This window comes from Pogona vitticeps, chromosome 5, assembly GCF_051106095.1.
Source record: "Pogona vitticeps strain Pit_001003342236 chromosome 5, PviZW2.1, whole genome shotgun sequence".
Taxonomy (NCBI): Eukaryota; Metazoa; Chordata; class Lepidosauria; order Squamata; family Agamidae; genus Pogona; species Pogona vitticeps.
The window spans coordinates 11,447,002-11,467,559 of NC_135787.1; the positions used below are offsets into that span (position 1 = coordinate 11,447,002).

General features: G+C 41.9%; 1 protein-coding gene across 1 annotated transcript in view; it reads left to right on the forward strand.

Moving 5' to 3' along the window:
- CFAP299 (cilia and flagella associated protein 299) overlaps positions 1–14,678 on the forward strand; it is a 311,988-nt gene extending 297,310 nt beyond the window's left edge. The window contains exons 5-6 of the mRNA XM_020803170.3: positions 2,929–3,058; positions 14,401–14,678. Of these exons, the coding sequence (XP_020658829.3) occupies positions 2,929–3,058; positions 14,401–14,496 (226 nt within the window). The 3' untranslated portion in view covers positions 14,497–14,678. The remainder of the gene's footprint in view (positions 1–2,928; positions 3,059–14,400) is intronic.
- Positions 14,679–20,558: the final 5,880 nt, after the last annotated feature.

The following is a 20,558-nucleotide window of genomic DNA, read 5'->3' on the forward strand; positions in this document are numbered from 1 at the left end:
ACTGGCCACGTGACCACGGAAGATTGTCTTTGGACAAAAATGCTGGCTCTGTAGCTTGGAAACGGGGATGAGCACCGCCCCTAGAGTTGAACACGACTGGACAAAAATTGTCAAGGGGAACCTTTACCTTTACCTTTACCTGCCTATATGACTGCAGGCTACTGGCTCTGCACTACTTTCATGTCATCAGAGAATAACCTGGAGAACAGAAAACAGCACATGCGTGCAATCCGCACTTAAAACAGGTTTGGAAAGGGGAGGGTTCCTGTATCTTTCCTCCTGGTTTTCTCTTGAAGAGAGTATCTGGAAAGGACAGAAACTGTCTCATACCCCACAGTTCCCCACCCCACCCAGTTAGGCACAGAGGATGCTGAATGGAGGGCATATCTTTAACTTTAAAAGGGCTGTTTGGAAGGGTAAGAGGTCTCCTGCTTTATAGAAAGTACATCTTACAGATACGGGTGGTAGCGTCTACTCTGTGCCAATGGAGCGTTTGGCGAAGAAACATCAGCCAGGTAATGGTTATATAGAGCCTTCTTTGCTGTATCAAGAATGGGCTTGCAAAGCAGATTTCAGTTCATTGGCAATATCTGTACGCCTGGGGTGCAGGCCCTCCAGGTTGGAGGATAGAATTATGGTGCTGTTCCAGTTCATTGCACAGAAGTATAAAACTTGGCAGGATGATGGAAGTGATTATCCTGCAGCTCCCTAATAGCTCTTTCCGTACAAGTCTAATTTATTTTTAATGACACGTAGAAAATCCCTCACAGGAGAATGTTCTTTTTCCTCTTTCAGCATTATTGGTAGGAGCTTTTTCTTGCTAGTGGTTTTTCCTTCCCAGCGTAGCTTCAGTTACACAATCTGTCCCTCCACTGAGCTGCATAATGTCAAGTGAAAGAGATTACGAGGCAGCAACGCAATGCTAGATAAACAGATATACAACGCTGAACACCTGCAGCCCCAAATGCACCTTGCCAGTTTAAATCCGTATGTGAAAGAGAGCTTGCACATGTGTACAAACACAATCCCTTTGGTTTCTCCAACTCACCGTTTCTCCATATCCACCAACTCAGCTCTTAGGCCCTACTGAGATTTTCCCTTGATACATCTTTCTCCTTAGCCCAGGAGTGGGGGACATGGGGATTTGAAGATGTTGATGGAACTGCTATCCCTGTCTTCCCTCGCCAGTGATCATAGTTGCTAAGGGATGATAAGGGATGATGTTTTGAGTCATGCAGCACATGGAGAGCCACAGGTTCACCAGCTCTGACTTTGTTTTTCAGGGCCACACATTCCCATTCCTCTTTCTCCCCTGGCCTTCTTGGACATACCTACTCCTCCTGTTCAGCTATTCTAAGTGCTGACTCAGTCTGTTAGTCTCCAGCCTTATCTTCTGTATCTTCCGTTTTCTTTCTCCCATCTCCCCTCTTTCTAATTCTAATACTAAATATGCCTCCCAACTAAACAAAAAATAACAACAAAAAAAACTTTGTCCTTTCATTTTCCTCACAGAAGCAGCACTGTTTGATGACATTCTATAGCTCAAGATTTCCGTGCTGAATACTTGGAATGTCTGCAAAACAAACTAACAAGCATATAAACATAAAATCACAGCAGGTCAGGCAGTGGTTAGGAAGGCCACAGGAAGGAAACAAGGATGATAACCGTTACTACAACAAAATGTCCTGGAAACTGTAGGTTTGTATCATTGGCAAGAAACTTCCCATTTCACTTATTCGTGACATTATTTTTCCCAAGGGTTTCTCAGAGGGAAAACATGATAGTTAAGTGAATTTACAGTCATAATGCAAACATGCCTTTTCCTTTCTGGCACCACTGCGCGGGCTGGTTCTGACATGATACTACTTTTTCTTCAGAGTAATACTTTGAAATGATTCTTTTGGAAGCATCCAGATGAAATGCATTGCATCAGAAGCAAAAGCAGTCATTCTGTTGATGTTAGAGGATAAGAGCTATAAGCAAAGTACTAGATTCTTTGTTGGCTGCTGCTCACAAATCTTTCCTGAACTATACTTTCTGTACTGTGTCTTGCTTTTAATCTGTCGCAGAAATCTTTCTAAAAGGACACTCAAAACGATATACGTGCAATCATGAAGGAAAACAGATTGTACAGTATAGCGCAGTGGTTCCCAGCTTTGGGTCCCCTAGGTGTTCTTGAACTACAACTCCCAGATAACCTGGCCAGCACAGCTGGTGGTGAAGGCTTTGGGGAGTTTTAGTGCAAGGTCACCTGGGGACCCAAGGTTGAAAACCACTAGTATATATAGTTGGCTATATAACTGGTTATACATTTATTATTATAGTTGGCTTTGTATGTGATCAGCTCAGGTTAACATCTATGGTAGGATCTCTGCAGTGCAGAGCTGCTAGTTCTGGGTTGCACATATTGTTTTCAAGGCCATGTTTACTTCCTGGAGTTGCAAAAATGAGATGAATTCCAATAAAATGAACACAATGTATTTCCCCTCCTTGATTAGCCATCACATTGCACCTTCACCTCTCTGTAACTCTCATTGGTTGCTATTAACAGTATTTGCATTTCTAAACCTTACAAGGAAAGGAGAGACCCCATCAAAGAAATGGAAGTATCTATTCGGTGCTTAATGATTGTCCTTAATCTCTGATTTCTTCCATGCTAATCTATCAGAATCAATACTAATAAATAACCTTGTAAATAACCTTGTTATCGCCTCATTCACAGGGATAGTTCATCAGTTAAACCAGTGCTAGCTGATGACTGTTCCCCATGTTCTCCCCTTCGCTGCACCACTGAAGATCGCATGACGAATGTATATAAGTGCTCCTAAGTCATGACCTGGTGACATGTGTAATTTTTATCCTAGCCCAGCAGTCTGCATGCTATAGTGCAAACAGATGGTTTCCATTGCTTTTGCTTTATCCCTACAGTTTCTACAACTGGGATAAGAACATCTGCTGCCTGAATTCAAGTCCAAACTACCAAGTGATTGCAGAAAACGTATGTGGCTTACTCTTCAAGAACAAGTCTGACAGGAAGATCATTAATGTGGACCCCAAGGTAGAGACTTTACTTAAGATATTTGTGTCACAGAGCTGTAATATCATCTTATCTTGAATATTGGCCAAAGGATAAGGTTCCTCCTCTCAGGAGCGAGTGTGCTGTCTCTTATATTACAGTGGTGCCCCACGTAACGAGCGCTTCATTTAACGAAGAATCCGCATAGCGATTGAGTTTTTTCGATTGCTTTTGTGATCGCATAACGATGTTTTAAATGGGAAAACATCACTTTGCGATGATTGGTAAGCTGTTCCACTTACCGATTATCGCATAACGATGTTTTTCTAACAGCTGATTGGAGGTTCCAAAATGGCCGCTGGGTAAAGAAAATGGCCGCCCGCTGTGTTTTTGTGCCCTTTCCTCGCTTACCGGGCAGCAAAAATGGCGGCCGCATGGAGGATTTCTGCATAACGGTGAGTTTTTTGCCCATTGGAACGCATTAAATGTGTTTTAATGTGTTCCTATGGGCTTTTTTGCCCTGCATAGTGACTAATCCACATAGCAACGATTTTTTCGGAACGGATTATTGTCGCTATGCGGGGCACCACTGTACTTGCAGACATGATGTTCTTTACATACGATGTCTTGTAAATGCAGGCAAAGTTGATATAGTAATGTTCACCATTGCTCAAACATATGAAGCTGCTGTGTGCCCCTCAGCAGCGGCGTTACCTCTCTACTATTCTGAGGTAAGGCATCACTCTTGACTTGGCCACTGGGCATTCTAGTAAGCTGTCTTACCTGCTGCTAAGATGGATCAAGGCAGCTGACTAATTTTGTTTAGTATTGATTTCTCAGTACTGTCAAATTGTTGTTGTTTAGTCATTAAGTCGTGTCCGACTCTTCATGACCCCATGGACCAGAGCACGCCAGGCCCTCCTGTCTTCCACTGCCTCCCGGAGTTGGGTCAAATTCATGTTGGTAGCTTCGATGACACTGTCCAACCATCTCGTCCTCTGTCGTCCCCTTCTCCTCCTGCCTTCACACTTTCCCAACATTAGGGTCTTTTCCAGGGAGTCTTCTCTTCTCATTAGTACATTTCTCAATACTGCCAAATAGTATGGTCAAATAGGAACCCTGTGTTTCAAAATAAGGCAATCAGGGAGGGAGGGAGGCCTAAATACCTGCCAGCCCTATGCTTGATGAGTTGTGAGAGAAAATCTAACAAAGTCATGACTTTTGGGAACTTATGTATGTTTTTACCCTGTACTATCCACAATATATTGGTTCATGCCCTGATAAAGACTAGCATAGATTGAAAGCTAGGTATTAAAAAACAACAACACCTTTTAAGTGGTCTATTCAAGGAATCACCTGCTCTTGCTCTCAGTTGGTGATGGCTCTTCAAAGTCTCAAATGAATCCTTCCAAGCCCTCCCACGTTATAGTCTTTGTCTGGATGAACAAGCTGCTCCTACGGAACCATCACCACCTCCCTCTGAAACCATGCTGTGGGCCTCATGAGATAAAAATGTCATTGCCTCAATCTGTTTGAATGAGAATTGCAAACCCTGACACTTCTTTCCCTCAGTTTCGTTAAGAAACTATCTAGGGAACTCTCCCCAGGTTCCCTGAGGCATTTCATGATGTAACCGTTTAGCAATCTTCCACAGATGCTGGGAGCACCTGTAGTCACAAAGGCGACAAGCAATGTTTAATGTTTAGAGCAAGAGCAGCCAGTAACCCTTCAGACATTTTGGACGACAACCCCCACAGCCAGTGGTCAAGAATTATGGGAATTGCAATCCAGAATATTTGTGAGGCACCAGATTCCTAATCCCCGGGTTACAATATATTTGAGACTGCAGGAGCAACCCATTTTAGCTCTTTTCCCCTTGTTATGTTCATCCGAAGTTACACCACTGAACAAATAAAATACTGTATTCATTTATTTAAAACAATGGTTTAGCATATTCAACAAGAACATCTAAAGAAAGAAATAATATTTAGATACTTGGGGAGGGTTATGAAATCAGATGAAGGTATTAATTGTTGCAGATATGTAGTTCTGTTGCTGTAACACAAATGTTCAGAAGCTGGATATCATAATGGTGTCTTTTGACTTAACCAAGGTAAGTAAATCTTATAATTTTGGAGGCATTCATTTTTTCTTGATACAATTATAACCTTTCTAGCACTGGGCAAACCACTTAAGGTTCTGAAGCGTGCATAAGCTTGTCATTGACCTTTTTCTTCTTTCACAACATGGAGGCATTGGTCTGTAGCAGAAAATTAGGAGAGAAAAAAAATGGAGGTTCTCAACTAGAGACCTAGAACTTGGAAGATGTGAACGTTAAGATGAGTTTGCAAAGTTTAGACTCACCAAACATTTAAAAAAATGGATTGCACTTGAGTCCCCAATCAAAATGTCTCCCCAGTTTGCATCTTTAAAAATATGAATAAAAATGCATAAAATATGAATCATTTTAAGTGGTAAATGCTTGGAAAAAAGTGCTGTATGTTAGAAACATTCATACAAAACCACCGTCATCCTATTTAACAAAATAATTGTAGGTATAACGGCCATTATGCAACTTGAATTCTACCTCTGGGTAGATTGGGCAGCATAGAAATTAAATAAATAAATAAATAAATAAATAGAATTCACTTCCTGTCCATAATGACTGTGCATTCAGGGAACAAATGGGCATACAAAAGGCAGCTGAAGGAGTTTTTGTGACTGAAGAAGTCCCCTAGAAATACCTAGGAGCCCTTTTCAACATGTTTTCGGTTACTGAGCTGTTTTAGGCTCAAGAGAAGCTTGACTTGAAAATAAGTACTCACTTTTTGTTTGAAAATAAAAGATCTCTCATGGACTTAGAACAGTTTAGGTAAAGGTAAAGGTTGCCCTTGAGATTTAATTCAGTTGTGTCCAACTCTAGGGCATGGTGCTTATCCTTGTTTCCAAGCCATAGAGCCAGCATTTTGTCCGTAGACAGTTTCCGTGGTCGCGTGGCCAGCGTGACTAGACACGGAGCGCTGGTACCTATTTATCTACTTGCATTTTCACATGCTTTTGAACTGCTAGGTTGGCAGGAGCTGGGACAAGCGATGGGAGCTCACTCCGTCGCGTAGATTTGATCTTACGACGGCTGGTCATCTGACCTTGGTGCACAGAGGCTTCTGCGGTTTAACCTGCAGCACCACCACGTCCCTTTAGAACAGCTTGGGAGCAGCCAAAAATATGTCAGAACTGCCCACTACACGTCCTGAATGGTATGGGAGGTAGGGGTAAGCGGGGGAGGGGCATGCTTTGAAAAATATTTGAAAAGATAATGGAGGGCAGAAACAGCTGAAGGAGCCCACGTGAGGTGCTGTGGGCTGCTGACAGCATACAAGCATACTTAGGCAGTGTGTGGCATAAAGTAACAGATCCATCTTCCCTTTGCAATCAATCTATAAGCACCACTTTTACATCATTGATCAAAGTCATCCAACCATTTAAAGACAAAGGGCCATTCCCCACTTCCTATATTTGGGATCCATCCGTGGCTTAAGATGCCACGGCACAGCTACTTTCAACCATTTTTCTCTTAAATGGAAATGCAGAGGAAATAACTATTCCCACCTTAAGAAGCAAGAACTATACCAGTGTATCTAAATCCAGCTACTGTCAATCTGTCCCTATTATAGAGCATACACTATTTTTCTGCTAAGATTCACTAAGGTATTTTGATTGTTTTGAACATTTTTTTCTCTCTCGTAGTTCCCCCCCCCCAAAAAAAAATTAATAAGAAGTCTATCTGTTTTCTTTTCTGAGGGGAAAAAATACTGAAAAACTGTTTTTCTCCGTTTATTTTATACTCTCTAATCATACGTCCGCATGACATCTCCCTTACAAATACTGTCCCCTCTGTTTTAAAATCCCTAAGATGATGATCTGAAGACCATGATGCTCTTTGTTAATCCCATGCCTGCAGAAGAACTGTCCTTATTTTTATGGCCAGAATCCTGTTTGGATTTTACTCTGGAGTCATTGATGAGCTGCAGCTAACAAGAGGCCAGCGACAAGCCTCGTTGCATGACTTAGCATGTGATCAGTACCTCATTAATTGCCTGCAATTTGCCACCACAGTTTATGCCATTTCACTTATTCTGGGGTAAGGATTCTGGCCAATATAAACAATATTTCTCAGACAGTTTAACAGACAACAGCTGTTTTATTTATTTATAGGAAACATTTAGACCCTGCTCTACACAGGGAAATGCTTATGGGCAACCACTGAAGATAAATGAATCAAATGTCACTGCACTTGGTCCATAATATAAATTCAAGAGTGGAATACATGGATTTACTTAAATCTCCTTACAGCAATAGAACAGTATCACAACTAGGGCTAACATCAGGACCAACAGATGTTTATGGGCCTGAAGGACTTTGAAACAGAAACATGTAGTCAGTAAAGAAGTGACATGATGTTTAGAAAAGTCCGATGTTTGCAGAAGTGAAAGGTTGCCATTTCAGAAAGAAAGCACTCTATAGTTATTGTGAAATGAAGGCTCCCTTCGAAAACAATTGGAAATTAACTGTTTTCCTTGCTTAAACAAGTGTTAAGGGAACACTTCTGTTTTCAATGGAGAGCAGCGCTTTCTTTCAGTCGTTTGCCACTGAATTTTTGCTGGCAAACCATACAGCTGATGTTCAGCACCAGATCTTTTCAACAATTTTTAAAAATTTAATTTACTGAGGATCCAGCAGGTGCAGAAAAGGGCTTAATAGACTGCATGTGGCCTGAACTTTGCCTACATACACTCACTTGAGAATGAGTCCCACAAACACATTGGAACTTAATTCTAAATATAATGCATAGGCTTGAACCATCAACCTTATGGTGGTGCTACATTATCCTTCATATGGAACACATTAATTGCCAACATTTTTCTTTCATCTAATTAAGGACACACATTAAGCTTGTTTCATAATAATCATACAGCTATGCTTCATTCTTAGTGCATGAACCTACTTTATTTTAAATGTCCATATTATCACTTATATGAGTTTTTTCTTTCTTCTATTATTCCATATGAATCCAGATAGCCAGAGAATAACATTTTAGAGTAATGTTCCTTTTTAAACCATACACATTTTTTTTCAGAAAGGAAACTTTAAAGTTTGCCCATGTGGAAAAATAACAGACAATACCGTAATTAGTTTTTTTTATTACATATTCCCAGGCCAGCTGATAAATGAACTAGACACAGTCATCCATATTATCCACATTTATGACCATTGTCCTAATTCTTTTAGCTTATAATTTCCAGTGTGGCTGCATGATTGTAATTCTATCATCATCATCATCTATGCATGTTTGTTATATATTCTCAGTCATCCCTACATTAATGACTTCTGCTACCCTTTCATGAAGTAATTATGGAAAGTGGATTTCTGTGTTCACCATTTGCAAATCGATTGTCCTAGATGAGCTTTGCCCTCTTCTGGCCTGGGAAAAATTACTTTTTTTCATGGAGTGAGTACACAAGAGGTGACAATCACCTTGCAGATGGCGGAAACAGAAAAGCCATTTTCTTCAAAACCTCACAAGTCTCCATCCAGACCGGCAGGTCTTACAAGCACTGGGAATGCCATGTACTTGCCCTTATAAATTTCAAAACTATTTCAAAAACAGAAATCTGACCCTTAAAATTCAATGGTCATATGCACTCATGCTCCAAGAGTTTCAAGCCAGTGTGCTGTAATGCAGTGGTCCCCAACCTTGGGCCTCCAGATGTTCTTAGACTACAACTCCCAGCAGCCTTCACCACCACATCTGCTGGCCAGGATTTCTGGAAGTTGAAGTCCCAAGAACATCTGGAGGCTCAGGTTGGGGACCACTGCTGTAATGGTTAGAATGGTAGACTGGAACCCCAGAGATCCAAGTTCTAGTCCCCATGGAAACCATACAAATGGCCTTCTCTCTGTCATCCTCTCTCAGCCTAACTCACCTCACAAGATGGTAGCAAATGAATCAATAAGCAAGAAAGCAGGCCATAGCATGTTGTACGGGGTAGCGTGACAAACTAGGACTCATGAGATCTGAGTTCAAGTCCCCATTCAGCCATGAAAACTCATGGGGGACAGTTGGCATGTAAAACCACTCCTTAAATATCTCACATAACTTGAAACTGCTGTTAGGGTTGATATACCGCATTTTTCGCACCATAAGACGCACTTTTCCCCCACAAAACAGGGGGGTGGAAAGTCTGTGCGTCTTATGGAGCGAAGAAAACAGATTATATTTTCCTGTTTTCTTCTCCTAAAATATTGGTGCATCTTATGGAAAGGTGCGTCTTATGGAGCGAAAAATACGGGTAAGTTACAGTAGTTCCAACTTGATGTCACGTAACATGCATTGATCATAGGGAGGGATAAAGCAGAGAGGAGGAGAGGCATCCACACCAACTTTGATTAATTAGAAGGAAGCTTTCATTAATTATGCATCATTAAGTCACTCCTGACTTTTGACAACCATGTCAGGGTTTCTTGGGTATAAAATACTGATAAATACTGTTCATCATTCCGTATAGTGAATGATCAACAGACAGATCATTGTGAAAGACAGCTTTTGAACAAAATGGGAATCCAATTTCTAGTACATCTATTTTGTTTGCTACTTCGCTGTCTTCCACAGTGGTGCTTGTGAGGATGCCTGGGATATTGCTCCTGGCCGTTGTCCCAGCTGAGCTTTATCTAAGCTGCTGCTGCTGTCTCGCATGCCTAAGTTGAGCCTGTCGTGTTTAACCTTCAAAGTATGAAACAATAAAGGAGAAAGGAAGGAAATGACTCATGTTCACATTTTGACTTTGATAGAGGTTTGAATTCGGAATTTCATGTACCAGGAGAACAGGGTGAATGCAGTGCAAGTCATGATGACACAACAGTTTGTCTACGTGAACTTTAAAGTCCAGATTTGAACATAGGTTCTTTCCCATCAGGCTAATTGCAAAATGAGAGAAACTAAGGGGCAGGGACGGTCACTTCTGGAAAGACAAGAGAATGACCCTTTCTTCTCTCATATTGTGACCACCTCCCTCCATAAAACATCATATCACCCTTTCTAGAACAACTTTGACCACTGAGTTACAGGATTACAAACAGTTCCTTTTAAGATGCAAAATCTAGTTTCATGCTTGCCGTTGCAGTAAAGGGATGTGTGAGAAACATACCATAGTGTCTTCCTTCCTTCCTTCCTTCCTTCCTTCCTTCCTTCCTTCCTTCCTTCCTTCCTTCCTTCCTTCCTTCCTTCCTTCCTTCCTTCCTTCCTTCCTTCCTTCCTTCCTTCCTTCCTTCCTTCCTTCCTTCCTGTCTATTATATTAAATCTCTTCTTCGGTCTTCCGAACTGTAGGTCACTGCTTCTTTAATTTGGACAGTCCATCTCATATCCTGTCTTCCTCTTTTCTTGCTGCCTTCAACTTTTCACATTGTCTTCTATATGGAATCTATCCTTCTCATAATATTTAGTTTTTAAATGCAAAGTTTGCTTTGTATTTAGCAACCTGACGAAGCAGTAAACAAAGTCATGCATAATTCAGCAAAGGTCAGTTAAATTCAACGTTGCTTCTCACATAGATTGGGCTTCATCATGGGTGCTAATTACCTTTACTGCCACCATTTCTTATATCAAACCTGCTCACTGTCAGGACTCGAAACAGGCTGAGAGTGAATCGCAACACATTTAAGTGTCTGCTTTCTCTGTTATCAGAGCAGCTCATGTACTCAGAGGAAAGATGCTTCATTGCCAAAATATAGGGAGGAGCATGTCACAAACGGCCAGATTCAGGGAGTATTCCTACAAGTCTCTGGCAGGCTCCTACATACACCGTAGTTTAAGGAAGGAAGGGAACAGCAGGTGTGTTCTCCACTTTGATCCTTGTCTTTTTATATAACCAAGGTCCTGTGCAAGGAAGGCACAGCTTTGCCTCTCCCTCCACTTTTCTGGGTGGGTTAGCAGGCTTGAGAAATGGGAGAGGATGACAAATAGAAGTTTTGCTAGCAAGCCCAGCTGGCGTTTGGGAGCCCTGCCTAGGGCAACAAGAGCGGAACAGAATTGGTTGCCAGACACAAACCTCAAGACTCATCCTAGCATTTGGTGGCTTGCACAGAAAAATTAATCCCGGGCTTGGCGGCAGCTACACACAACCTTCAGGCCACAGGCAGGAAGCTGGCACATGCTGGGTTTTCAAGTGGCTTTCCAGGGGTTCCTATGTGCTGGGTGGCCATGTGAACCAACTGTAAATCAGGAGGAAACAGGTTACAGCGGCTGGCATTTTTTTTTATCAGTAAGGTCTTTTTTATTAGGAGGAAAAAAAAACTGCTGTCTTGAATGAAGTAAGTGTGGTCTTAATTGCCCAAGCAACCACAGTATCAGGCAGCGATCTACCTGTCAGTGCTTCGCTTTCTCCGTTTCCATCACCAGCTATTTTTATTATCTTTCTCCTTCTGGAAAAAAGCTTCTGGAAGAAGAAGATGAGAAAGGGGAAAGGGTGGAAGGCATTAGTGCTTCACCTACCGTAGTCCTCCAGCCTGTTTCTCACCTACTGCACTTTCATTTGAAAATCCTAAGGGACTCGATCTCACGGCATATGAATGTTCAGCTGCGAAGCATTCGTGGCTTGTGTCAGCTGATGGCAGAAACAGACGTCGCAAGGATACAAAAATACATTTGTGTTGGATTCAGACACATTTCAGTGCTTGAGAAATTGGGCTTCTGGTGCTTAAATCTTGAATTATGAAATAGGCAAGCTGGTTTGGGTCAAGTGGGAATTGGAACGCGGGCCTCTCGAATCACAGCCCCAACACTTTATCCTCTACACTGGCTTGCTGTTATTATATAACGCAGCAAGGCACAGCACAACACAACATAAGCATCTTATATGTAAACATGCAGTCTTCTCTGCATTAGTAGCAGGACTAAAGGTCTTCTCATGGCCGTGATCCTGGCAAAGGTAGGACACCAATGAGACCTTTTATTCAACATTTATTTATGCAACAGGACTGACATTACTCTTTAATGTTTTAATAACATGTGCCATCAAGACAATTCTGACTTATGGCAACCCTTTTCAGGGTTTTCCAGATAAAGAATACCCAGAAATGATTTACTATTCCCTTCGTCTGTGGGTGCCCTGGGACTTTGAAGCTTGCCCAAGGTCACACAGCCTGGTTCTACTCATAGGAGGCGCAATGGGTAAATCAAACTCCCAACCTCTGGCTCCATAGCCAGATACCTAAACTACTGAGCTATCCAGCCAGCTACATTTTGTTTTAATTTAATTTAAATGTTTATATTCCTCCCCCCACCCTCGGATCTGGGGTTTACTAAGGATCCCCTTTTGCTCTGGAAGCCTTAGGATGGGCAGGGAGGGGTAAGCCTTTCATACTAGAAAATCTTGGACAGCCATTCCACCATTAGAACAGGACCACTAATGGCAATCTGGTGGCAGTTTTCTGATATGAAAGGTTTCACCCCAAGACCCTGAAAGACTCCCCCATGTCAAAAGAGACCCCTTAGGGAACCTTGGAGCCTGAAGGAGAAGAATAGAAAGTTTTACATTAAACTAAAACAGAGTAAAGTGATGACATCATGCTTATTGCATGGCATAAAATTATGACAACTGGATTTAGATAGGGTGGTGAGTACTGGTGGTGGTATATTTGCATCTCACTCCTCCTTCAGTATACTATTTTATTTTCTGCACAAGAATCATAGGATATTGGATAGGATAACAAACTGTGTTATATAAGGTGAGACTGCAAGCCCATCTTGAGTACCAATATGTTCTCCAAAATCTTGAGCAAAGGACTTCCCCCTTATTTGCTTCCTTGGTCATCTTAGTTGCCAGGGATTGAACCTGGTGATTTCTGCATGCTACAGTGTTTGGTCCCCGAAGGAGGATATAATTTTGTCCAGTCCTGTCCGACTCTAGGCGGCGGTGCTCATCTCCGTTTCCAACCCATAGAGCTAGCGTTTGTCCGCAGACAATCCTCCATGGTCACATGGCCAGCATGACTAGACACGGAACGGCGTTTACCTTCCCACCAAGATGGTACCTATTTATCTACTCACATTTTTGCATGCTCTTGAACCACTAGGTTGGCGGGAGCTGGACAAGCGACGGGGGCTCACTCCGTCACCTGGATTCAATCTTACGACTGCAGGTCTTCTGACCTTGCAGCACAGAGGCTTCAGCGGTTTAACCTGCAGCGCCACCACATCCCTGAAGGAGGATATAGTTACCCAATAAGCCTTATGCATGGGATTTTCAGACCATTTGACCCACACCAACAAGAGAGCAAAGAAACATGTAACAAATGGATTTGAGTCAGTGATTTTGATTCAACTGTGTTCCACTAGTTCCCATATTAGGAAACCAGTTAAGCAAATTCCTCCATTCCCACTGCCATAAGGGGACTGAAAATGTTTAAGTTTGGCAGCATTGCCCATTTTTCAGTTGTTTCTTCACTGCCTTGCTAGGGAGCTAGGAGTGGTCTGTCCCTTTATGAACAACTAACGGTCCTCCTATCGTGATCAGAACATGGCCATCTGTTCTTCATTGCCTCTTTGAAAATGTTGTATCTGGCTATAGAGTGAATATGGCAAACACACCCATGCTTTGGTTCCTCTCAAAACCAAGGCGAAGTAAGCCGGGCAGTAATTTGTTTGGGTTTGTACAAAACAGCTCTCGGATGAGGGTTTCTTTGAAGTGCTTCCCACAAACGCGGCTTGCATACGAATAGCAACGGGACAAAATGTCAAATTATACACTTTTTAAAATGAGCGTATTGGTCTAGGAGACATTTAAAAATGCATATCTTGAAAAAAATATATTTGGTTGCATTCAAAGTGGGCCATTCTGGTCTAACTTCCTGCAGCTGTGGAACATCTGCAACAAATAAGCAGATGCCCAATTGTTGCATGAAAGATATACTTTAAGCATAGAAGGGGGTTGACCTCTCTAAAGCCATACGTGTTATACAGCTGACCTCTTTGTGCAGGGTTTGTCAAATGCTTGCTGGCATAAATATCAGTGAAAATCATTGACTGTCTGCGTCTCCTTTGGTGTATCTAAGGGGAAGCTGCACCTGTCCAGTTCTCTAATCCATCATATTTTCATAAACGATCATAAATCAAATTTTCTTTCTAGATGGGAATTCCATAAAGATTAGACACTTTTTTTAAAAAAAGGCTTGGCTCTACAGGTGGAATAAGGTTCAAAATCAGTATCATATGCAATAAAAGTTAGTGAATCTTTAAAATATAAAGGCAGCTTAATTTAAGAGGATTTCATGTCACACATGTTGCACAACATGAGTAAAAAATTTTGTTGTTTTCCTCATCTCCCAGGTTTATCCAGGGGACAACACAACACGGACTCCAATCAAAACAGACCTCTATCTGCAAGTGGTTATCTATGACCATGTCCTCAGAAGAAAGCTCTGATGACCAAGTCTCATGAGCAGGAAATATTGGGGATGACGTCTTTGATGTGTGTGGCACAAAGGGACTGAAGGAGTCATTTTCAATGCAATAGACACCTCTTAGACCACTACATCAAGATCTATGATGCCTGATGCCTACCTTCTTGTGGCTATTTATTAAAAAGAGTTTTGCTTCTCATTCTGCATGGGCAAGAGAGTGTTTTAAATTATTTCACAGCTCTAAAATGCATTGTAACTGTATGCATTACAATATACATTGTAATGTTATTTTATATTACAATTTTATATTACAGTTTATATTACTATATTAACTTTTCTTTACTTTGTGCCCTACAAATATGATGAACTGCATTTGTCCTGTCATGCACCTAGAAGTCTACAAATTCAGGGAGGCTTCTTTGCACCGTGTGTTGTTCTTGTTGTTGTTTAGTTGTTAAGTCGTGTCCGACTCTTCGTGACCCCATGGACCAGAGCACGCCAGGCCCTCCTGTCTTCCACTGCCTTCCGGAGTTGGGTCAAATTCATGTTGGTTGCTTCGATGACCCTGACCATCCATCTCGTCCTCTGTCGTCCCCTTCTCTTGCCTTCACATTTTCCCAGCATCAGGGTCTTAGAGTGTATTAGAATATAGCAATAAAGATCTTCCCTTCCCTCCTTCTTTTCCTTACTCATGTTTATTTATTTATTTATTTGGACTTATATACCGCCCCATAGCGCTACAAGCACTCTCAATCAGGAGCCCAGTCACAAATGGATTTTTGCCTCTCAAAGTGAACAATTCCTGTTGTCAACAGGGGGATTCCTCAGGATGAACAGGTTCTTCAAGGAGTTGTACTGCACTTAAAGAGATACTTAGGAAACAAACTCATTAAAGGCTGGCATGGCTCCGGTAACATAGCAAGATCTAAGCCATGTGGAAGGAACCCTAGATATGGCTTATTTTCCTGTCAGGATTTCTCAGATCACATTCTGAGCTAGGCATCTTGATATAACCAAGTCATATGCTACTAGGGGAAGATGCTACTAGGGGAAGATTAGAAACAGAATGTATGCAAATACTTCAGAGTTTATGTAGTTACCATGTGGTGACTGCTAAGATCAGCCCACCTGCTGGATACCACTGCAATGCTATAAAACCACTCCGGTGCAACACCTCCCTATGGTGATCACATAACTGAGGAATGGTGGTAGTCATGTTAATCTGTAGCAACAAAACCAACAAAGTGTCTTGTGACACTTTAAAGACTAAGTTTATTTGCATAAGGATTCACAGACTTCTAACCAGATTAGGCATCCTTCAGTCTCAAGAGACTATGGTAACGTGCCCTGTATGCAGGATTTGGAACAGCGTCTAGTGTGGCTGAGAGTCACAATCCCTTCCACACTGAAGACAAATACAATCTGTACCCCGTCTAGCTCCATGATTTTGCTGCTTTCATGACTGCCACTTTGCCTCGGCCTGCTGGACAAGTATCTCTTCAAATTGGGAGAGGCCATGATACAGAGACTATGATACAGAGACTATGGTAACGTGCCCTGTATGCAGGATTTGGAACAGCGTCTAGTGTGGCTGAGAGTCACAATCCCTTCCACACTGAAGACAAATACAATCTGTACCCCGTCTAGCTCCATGATTTTGCTGCTTTCATGACTGCCACTTTGCCTCGGCCTGCTGGACAAGTATCTCTTCAAATTGGGAGAGGCCATGATACACCGCCTGCCTCCAGGCTGAATGCTCAGATGTCAAGGTTGAGTTCCATTCCTAAGGCCTTCAGATCCTGCTTGCATATGTCCTTGTATCGCAGCTGTGGTCTCCCTCTGGGGGCGATTTCCCTGCACTCATTCTCCATACAGGAGATCTTTTGGAATCCGACCATCAGCCATTCTCACAACATGCCCAAGCCAATGTAGATGTCGCTGTTTCAGTAATGTATAGATGCTAAAAATTCTAGCTCGATCTAGGACTACTCTATTTGGAACTTTGTCCTGCCAGGTGATACCAAAAATTCTTCAAAATTATACTTCATCTGAACAAATAGGATGGAGTCCATGAAAGTTTACAGCAAATAAATCTGTTAGTCTTTAAGGTGCTGTAAGAGTTAAAGAGGGTTATTTTATTGCTTAAACGAAAGATCAAAAACCTGAAAGTGCTCTCTTTTGTGTTTTTCATGTTCTGACAATTGATGGAAGACAGCCTCTAAAACAACAATGTTGTCCATCTAACAAACCTATTCAGACCAGGGGGAAATGAAACCAACGTGGAGAATATATCAGGGGTCTCCTACCAACTCTCCTCAGACTAAAGAAGCTATTTGAATGAGTAGTCAAATGTTTCAACCTAATAGAAAGAAGTCCAGTTGCCATGACTCAACTTCCAGATAACCTCATCTGGATGACTGAGAATCTTCACAGATAAAACACAAATGGTTTATGCTTATGAAAGGGGCTGCATGAAAGTTTTGTATTTGCTCGTTCATGTAACTTATCTTTCAGTCGTTGCTGTCTGACAAATTACCTAAGAAATTTTGCATACAATAGCATTATGAGGACTTGTCAACAGCCCATCAGAACATCCAGGGGAAGTGGGGATTATGAATCTGTAAAAGGTTCTAGAAACCAATGAAAAGTGCTTTTTGCTTCAGCTGTTCCTTGTGAGTGTGATCACTGCATGCTGAGCTCCTGTTTACTCCATCTTGGATTGCTATCTTCCTGTTTGGTGTGCCTGCATCATCGATCTTTTCCATTTTAGTCTCTTTTTTTCCCTTTAATTCTGGGGAATTTTTTCATCATTTCTTTGGGTTATTTTTGCTGCTGCCAGGCAGCCTGCATGTGTCAGCATGCTTCCTTGGAATTGTTTGTTAATATCCCTTTGGGAATTTTTTTCCTTTCTTTGCTCCTTTCTGTTCTTGGATTATTTTTGCTGCTGCATGCCTGTGGTCAGCCTCCTGCTGCCTACTGGACTCAGAAAAGAGAAGAGGGCAATCGTGATACGGGGGAGGGAAATATCCCCATATTCTAATAGTTTTGGTTTGGAGGGGACTTTGTATTTTTTTTATTTCTATTTGCTTGCTTGCTTTTCTTCTTCTTGTTGTTGTTGTTTTAGAGTAAGCTGGGTGTTTGTTTTTTAATGCTCCCTTCCCCATGTGTGTGCTTTCCTTACTTGACTGATTCTTTTAAAACTCGTTATTTGATTAATTTACAATATATTTATTCTGCACCTCATGGCACAGTGGTTAAACTGCTATAGTGCAGCCAAAACTGTGCTCACAATCCAGGGTTCAATCCCAGGTAGCCTGCTCAGGGTTGACTCAGCCTTCTATCCTTCCTAGGTTGGTAAAATGAGTACCCATCTCACTGGGGGAGGCAATGCATAGCCTGCATAATTAATTTTGTAAACCATCCAGAGACTGCTTGAAGCACTATGAGGTGGTATATAAGCAGCACGCTTTGCTTCCCCCCCCCATTTTTAAAGGTATATGTTTTGATGGAGCTTTGGTGGGGACTGTTGCTTGTTTTGTGTGACCCAGTGTCACGTTCCCTGGGCATTTCAACAGGCAACAGTCCAATAAACCAGTCCAGTATCAGAAGTCCAGAAGATGCAAAGCAGATACCAAAATGCCAAAGCACAAACCGTAGTAAGCAGTCAGAGTCCAAAGCCAGGGGTCCAAAGAACAGGGTCCAGGATAAGCAGGATGTGAGCCAAAGTGTTTGATTTGTTGCTTCCACAAACTTGCAAGCCTCTAGGTGCAGATTTTATAGCAACAGCAGCCATCTAAACACCTCATCCTGCTAATACTCAGCGCTGCTCAACCTGATGTTCCTGTGGGAAGCATTCATGCGGGCTTCGGATCTTCATGTCATGAGCCCTTGCCGAAGCTTCTCCCTCACTCTACTGGGGGAGGAGAATCTGGTGGTGATTCAGCTGCCTGCAATTCTGATTGCCCAGCATTCTCCTCAGCTGTAATTAATCCTTCAGATTCCAGATCTTCTTCAGCAGAACTCATGACACCCAGTTGGATGGCCTTTATGACTGTGCAAGCCACTGCACTTTCACTTGTTGCTCTTAGTGTTGTATCATTGTTAGTTTTTGTGAGTGGGTGTATCTGTGTGCCATGCAACTAGTGCCTGACTGTCTGGCTGTTTCCTTTCAGTTTTTATTGTATTGCTGAGTCCTAAAAGGCCACTGTTGTGCTGGGGGGGGGGGGTGGCGGCGGCACTGAACCATTGAAACCATTGATAATATTAACTGTTGATAATATAAACTACTGCCTACATCATTCTGATGATGATTTTCTATTGCCTGATTTTGCAGTAGATTCTCTGTTGCCTTGTCTCTTTTTTTCTGGAGTAGGTTTTTTAAGGGTTTTTACAAGGTTTTTGGGTTACCAGAAAACACAGATGGGGAGACAGAAAATGAAGGCCCCCAAAGAAGCTTTTCACTTTTGTATTAAATAAAAGAAGTGATACACAGCAAATACAAAAATGGAAGAGCCAGTCCCCCCCCCCAAAAAAATACATATTTTTGCCATGCATTTGCCTACTAAGATTCTTTGCTAGAATTTATCCATGCTACACTACTATCAAAGGGCTTCTCTTTATTTCTCATCTGCCAATGATGCTTTAACTATGGATTTCCTGCTTTATCAAGGGCTTGGGCTTGGTGACTGTTGGAGTCCTTTCCAGCACTACAGTTCTATGCTTTTACAACTGCTCTACATGTACAAGGGGGGACATGGTGGTGCTGCAGGTTAAACCACAGAAGCCTTTGTGTGCTGCAAGGTCAGAAGACCAGCCATTGTAAGATCGAATCCACGCGACAGAGTGAGCTCCCGTCTCTCATCCCAGCTCCTGCCAACCTAGCAGTTCAAAAGCATGTAAATACAAGTAGATAAATAGGTATCACTACGGTGGGAAGGTAACGACATTCTGTGTCTAGTCGCACTGGGCATGTGACCATGGAAACTCTACGGACAAATGCTGGCTGTACAGCTTGGAGACAGGGATGAGCACCACGCCCTAGAGTCGGACACGACTGGACTAAATGTCAAGGGGAGCCTTTACCTTACAAGACTTCATTTCCATTGGAACTGTTCAGGTTACACATAAGAAAGACATTTTAGTGGGAACAGAGTGGGCAGAAAATGTCAAGGGACTTCTGTTTGCTTTCTTAAACTTCAACTAAACAAATTTGGTCTATTGGCATTCTTTTCTCTTTATTTAACATAGGAAGTCAGAAGCTTCATCTGCAGTAAGGATTTGAATATGCAACAAGAGGGATCTTTTAAAAAAAAACTTACTCATGAATGCCCCTATATCAGCATCCATTGATTCTGATAGAGGATTTAAGAGCCCGGAGACTGTTAAGTAATGGGATGCACAATTAAATTTCTGTAGAGTGAGGGTATTTGATGAAGGCCTGAGAGGTAACCACAGAAAGCTTAAAAGGAACTCTGATGGTGAGGAGGATAATTTCCCTTTCCATTGGGACTGATATTTATGTTCTAAAGAACTGTTAAAGTACAACATTCATTCCTCTGATCTTGTTCAAGAAATCAATTAAATTGGTAATTGAAGTGCTAATTTTAGATAATTAGCTGGAGAGTGTATTAATTGTAGAGTCTGATTAATATCACTGACTTTAAAGCAGTATCACTGGGAGGGGTGATTTTATATGCATTAGAAATGAATACTTGGAATATGATTAACGGTTAGCAAATAATTTAAGAGGATTAACAGTTGGGAAATGCCACCACTGGAGAAATACAGACAGGCAACCAGGACCCAATTTGCCCTACAGTGCCCCCTTCCACCAGTGGACCTTGGTGAATGTACCTGGCAACAGTTGTGCTCTGAGAACTGCTCTAATTAATGTCCCAAAATGCTATTTATGTAGCATCATAGCATTGGGAAAGATTAATATGGTTTGGCCCCAATCCAATGCCTCCAAATGCCATATCAAGAATAATGCTTAGTGGCTAATGTACTAGGGCCATGCAATATTAGGATGCTGCTTTAAGCAGAATGATTTGATGATGGAGCAGCTTCTAAACAGAGATCTTCTTT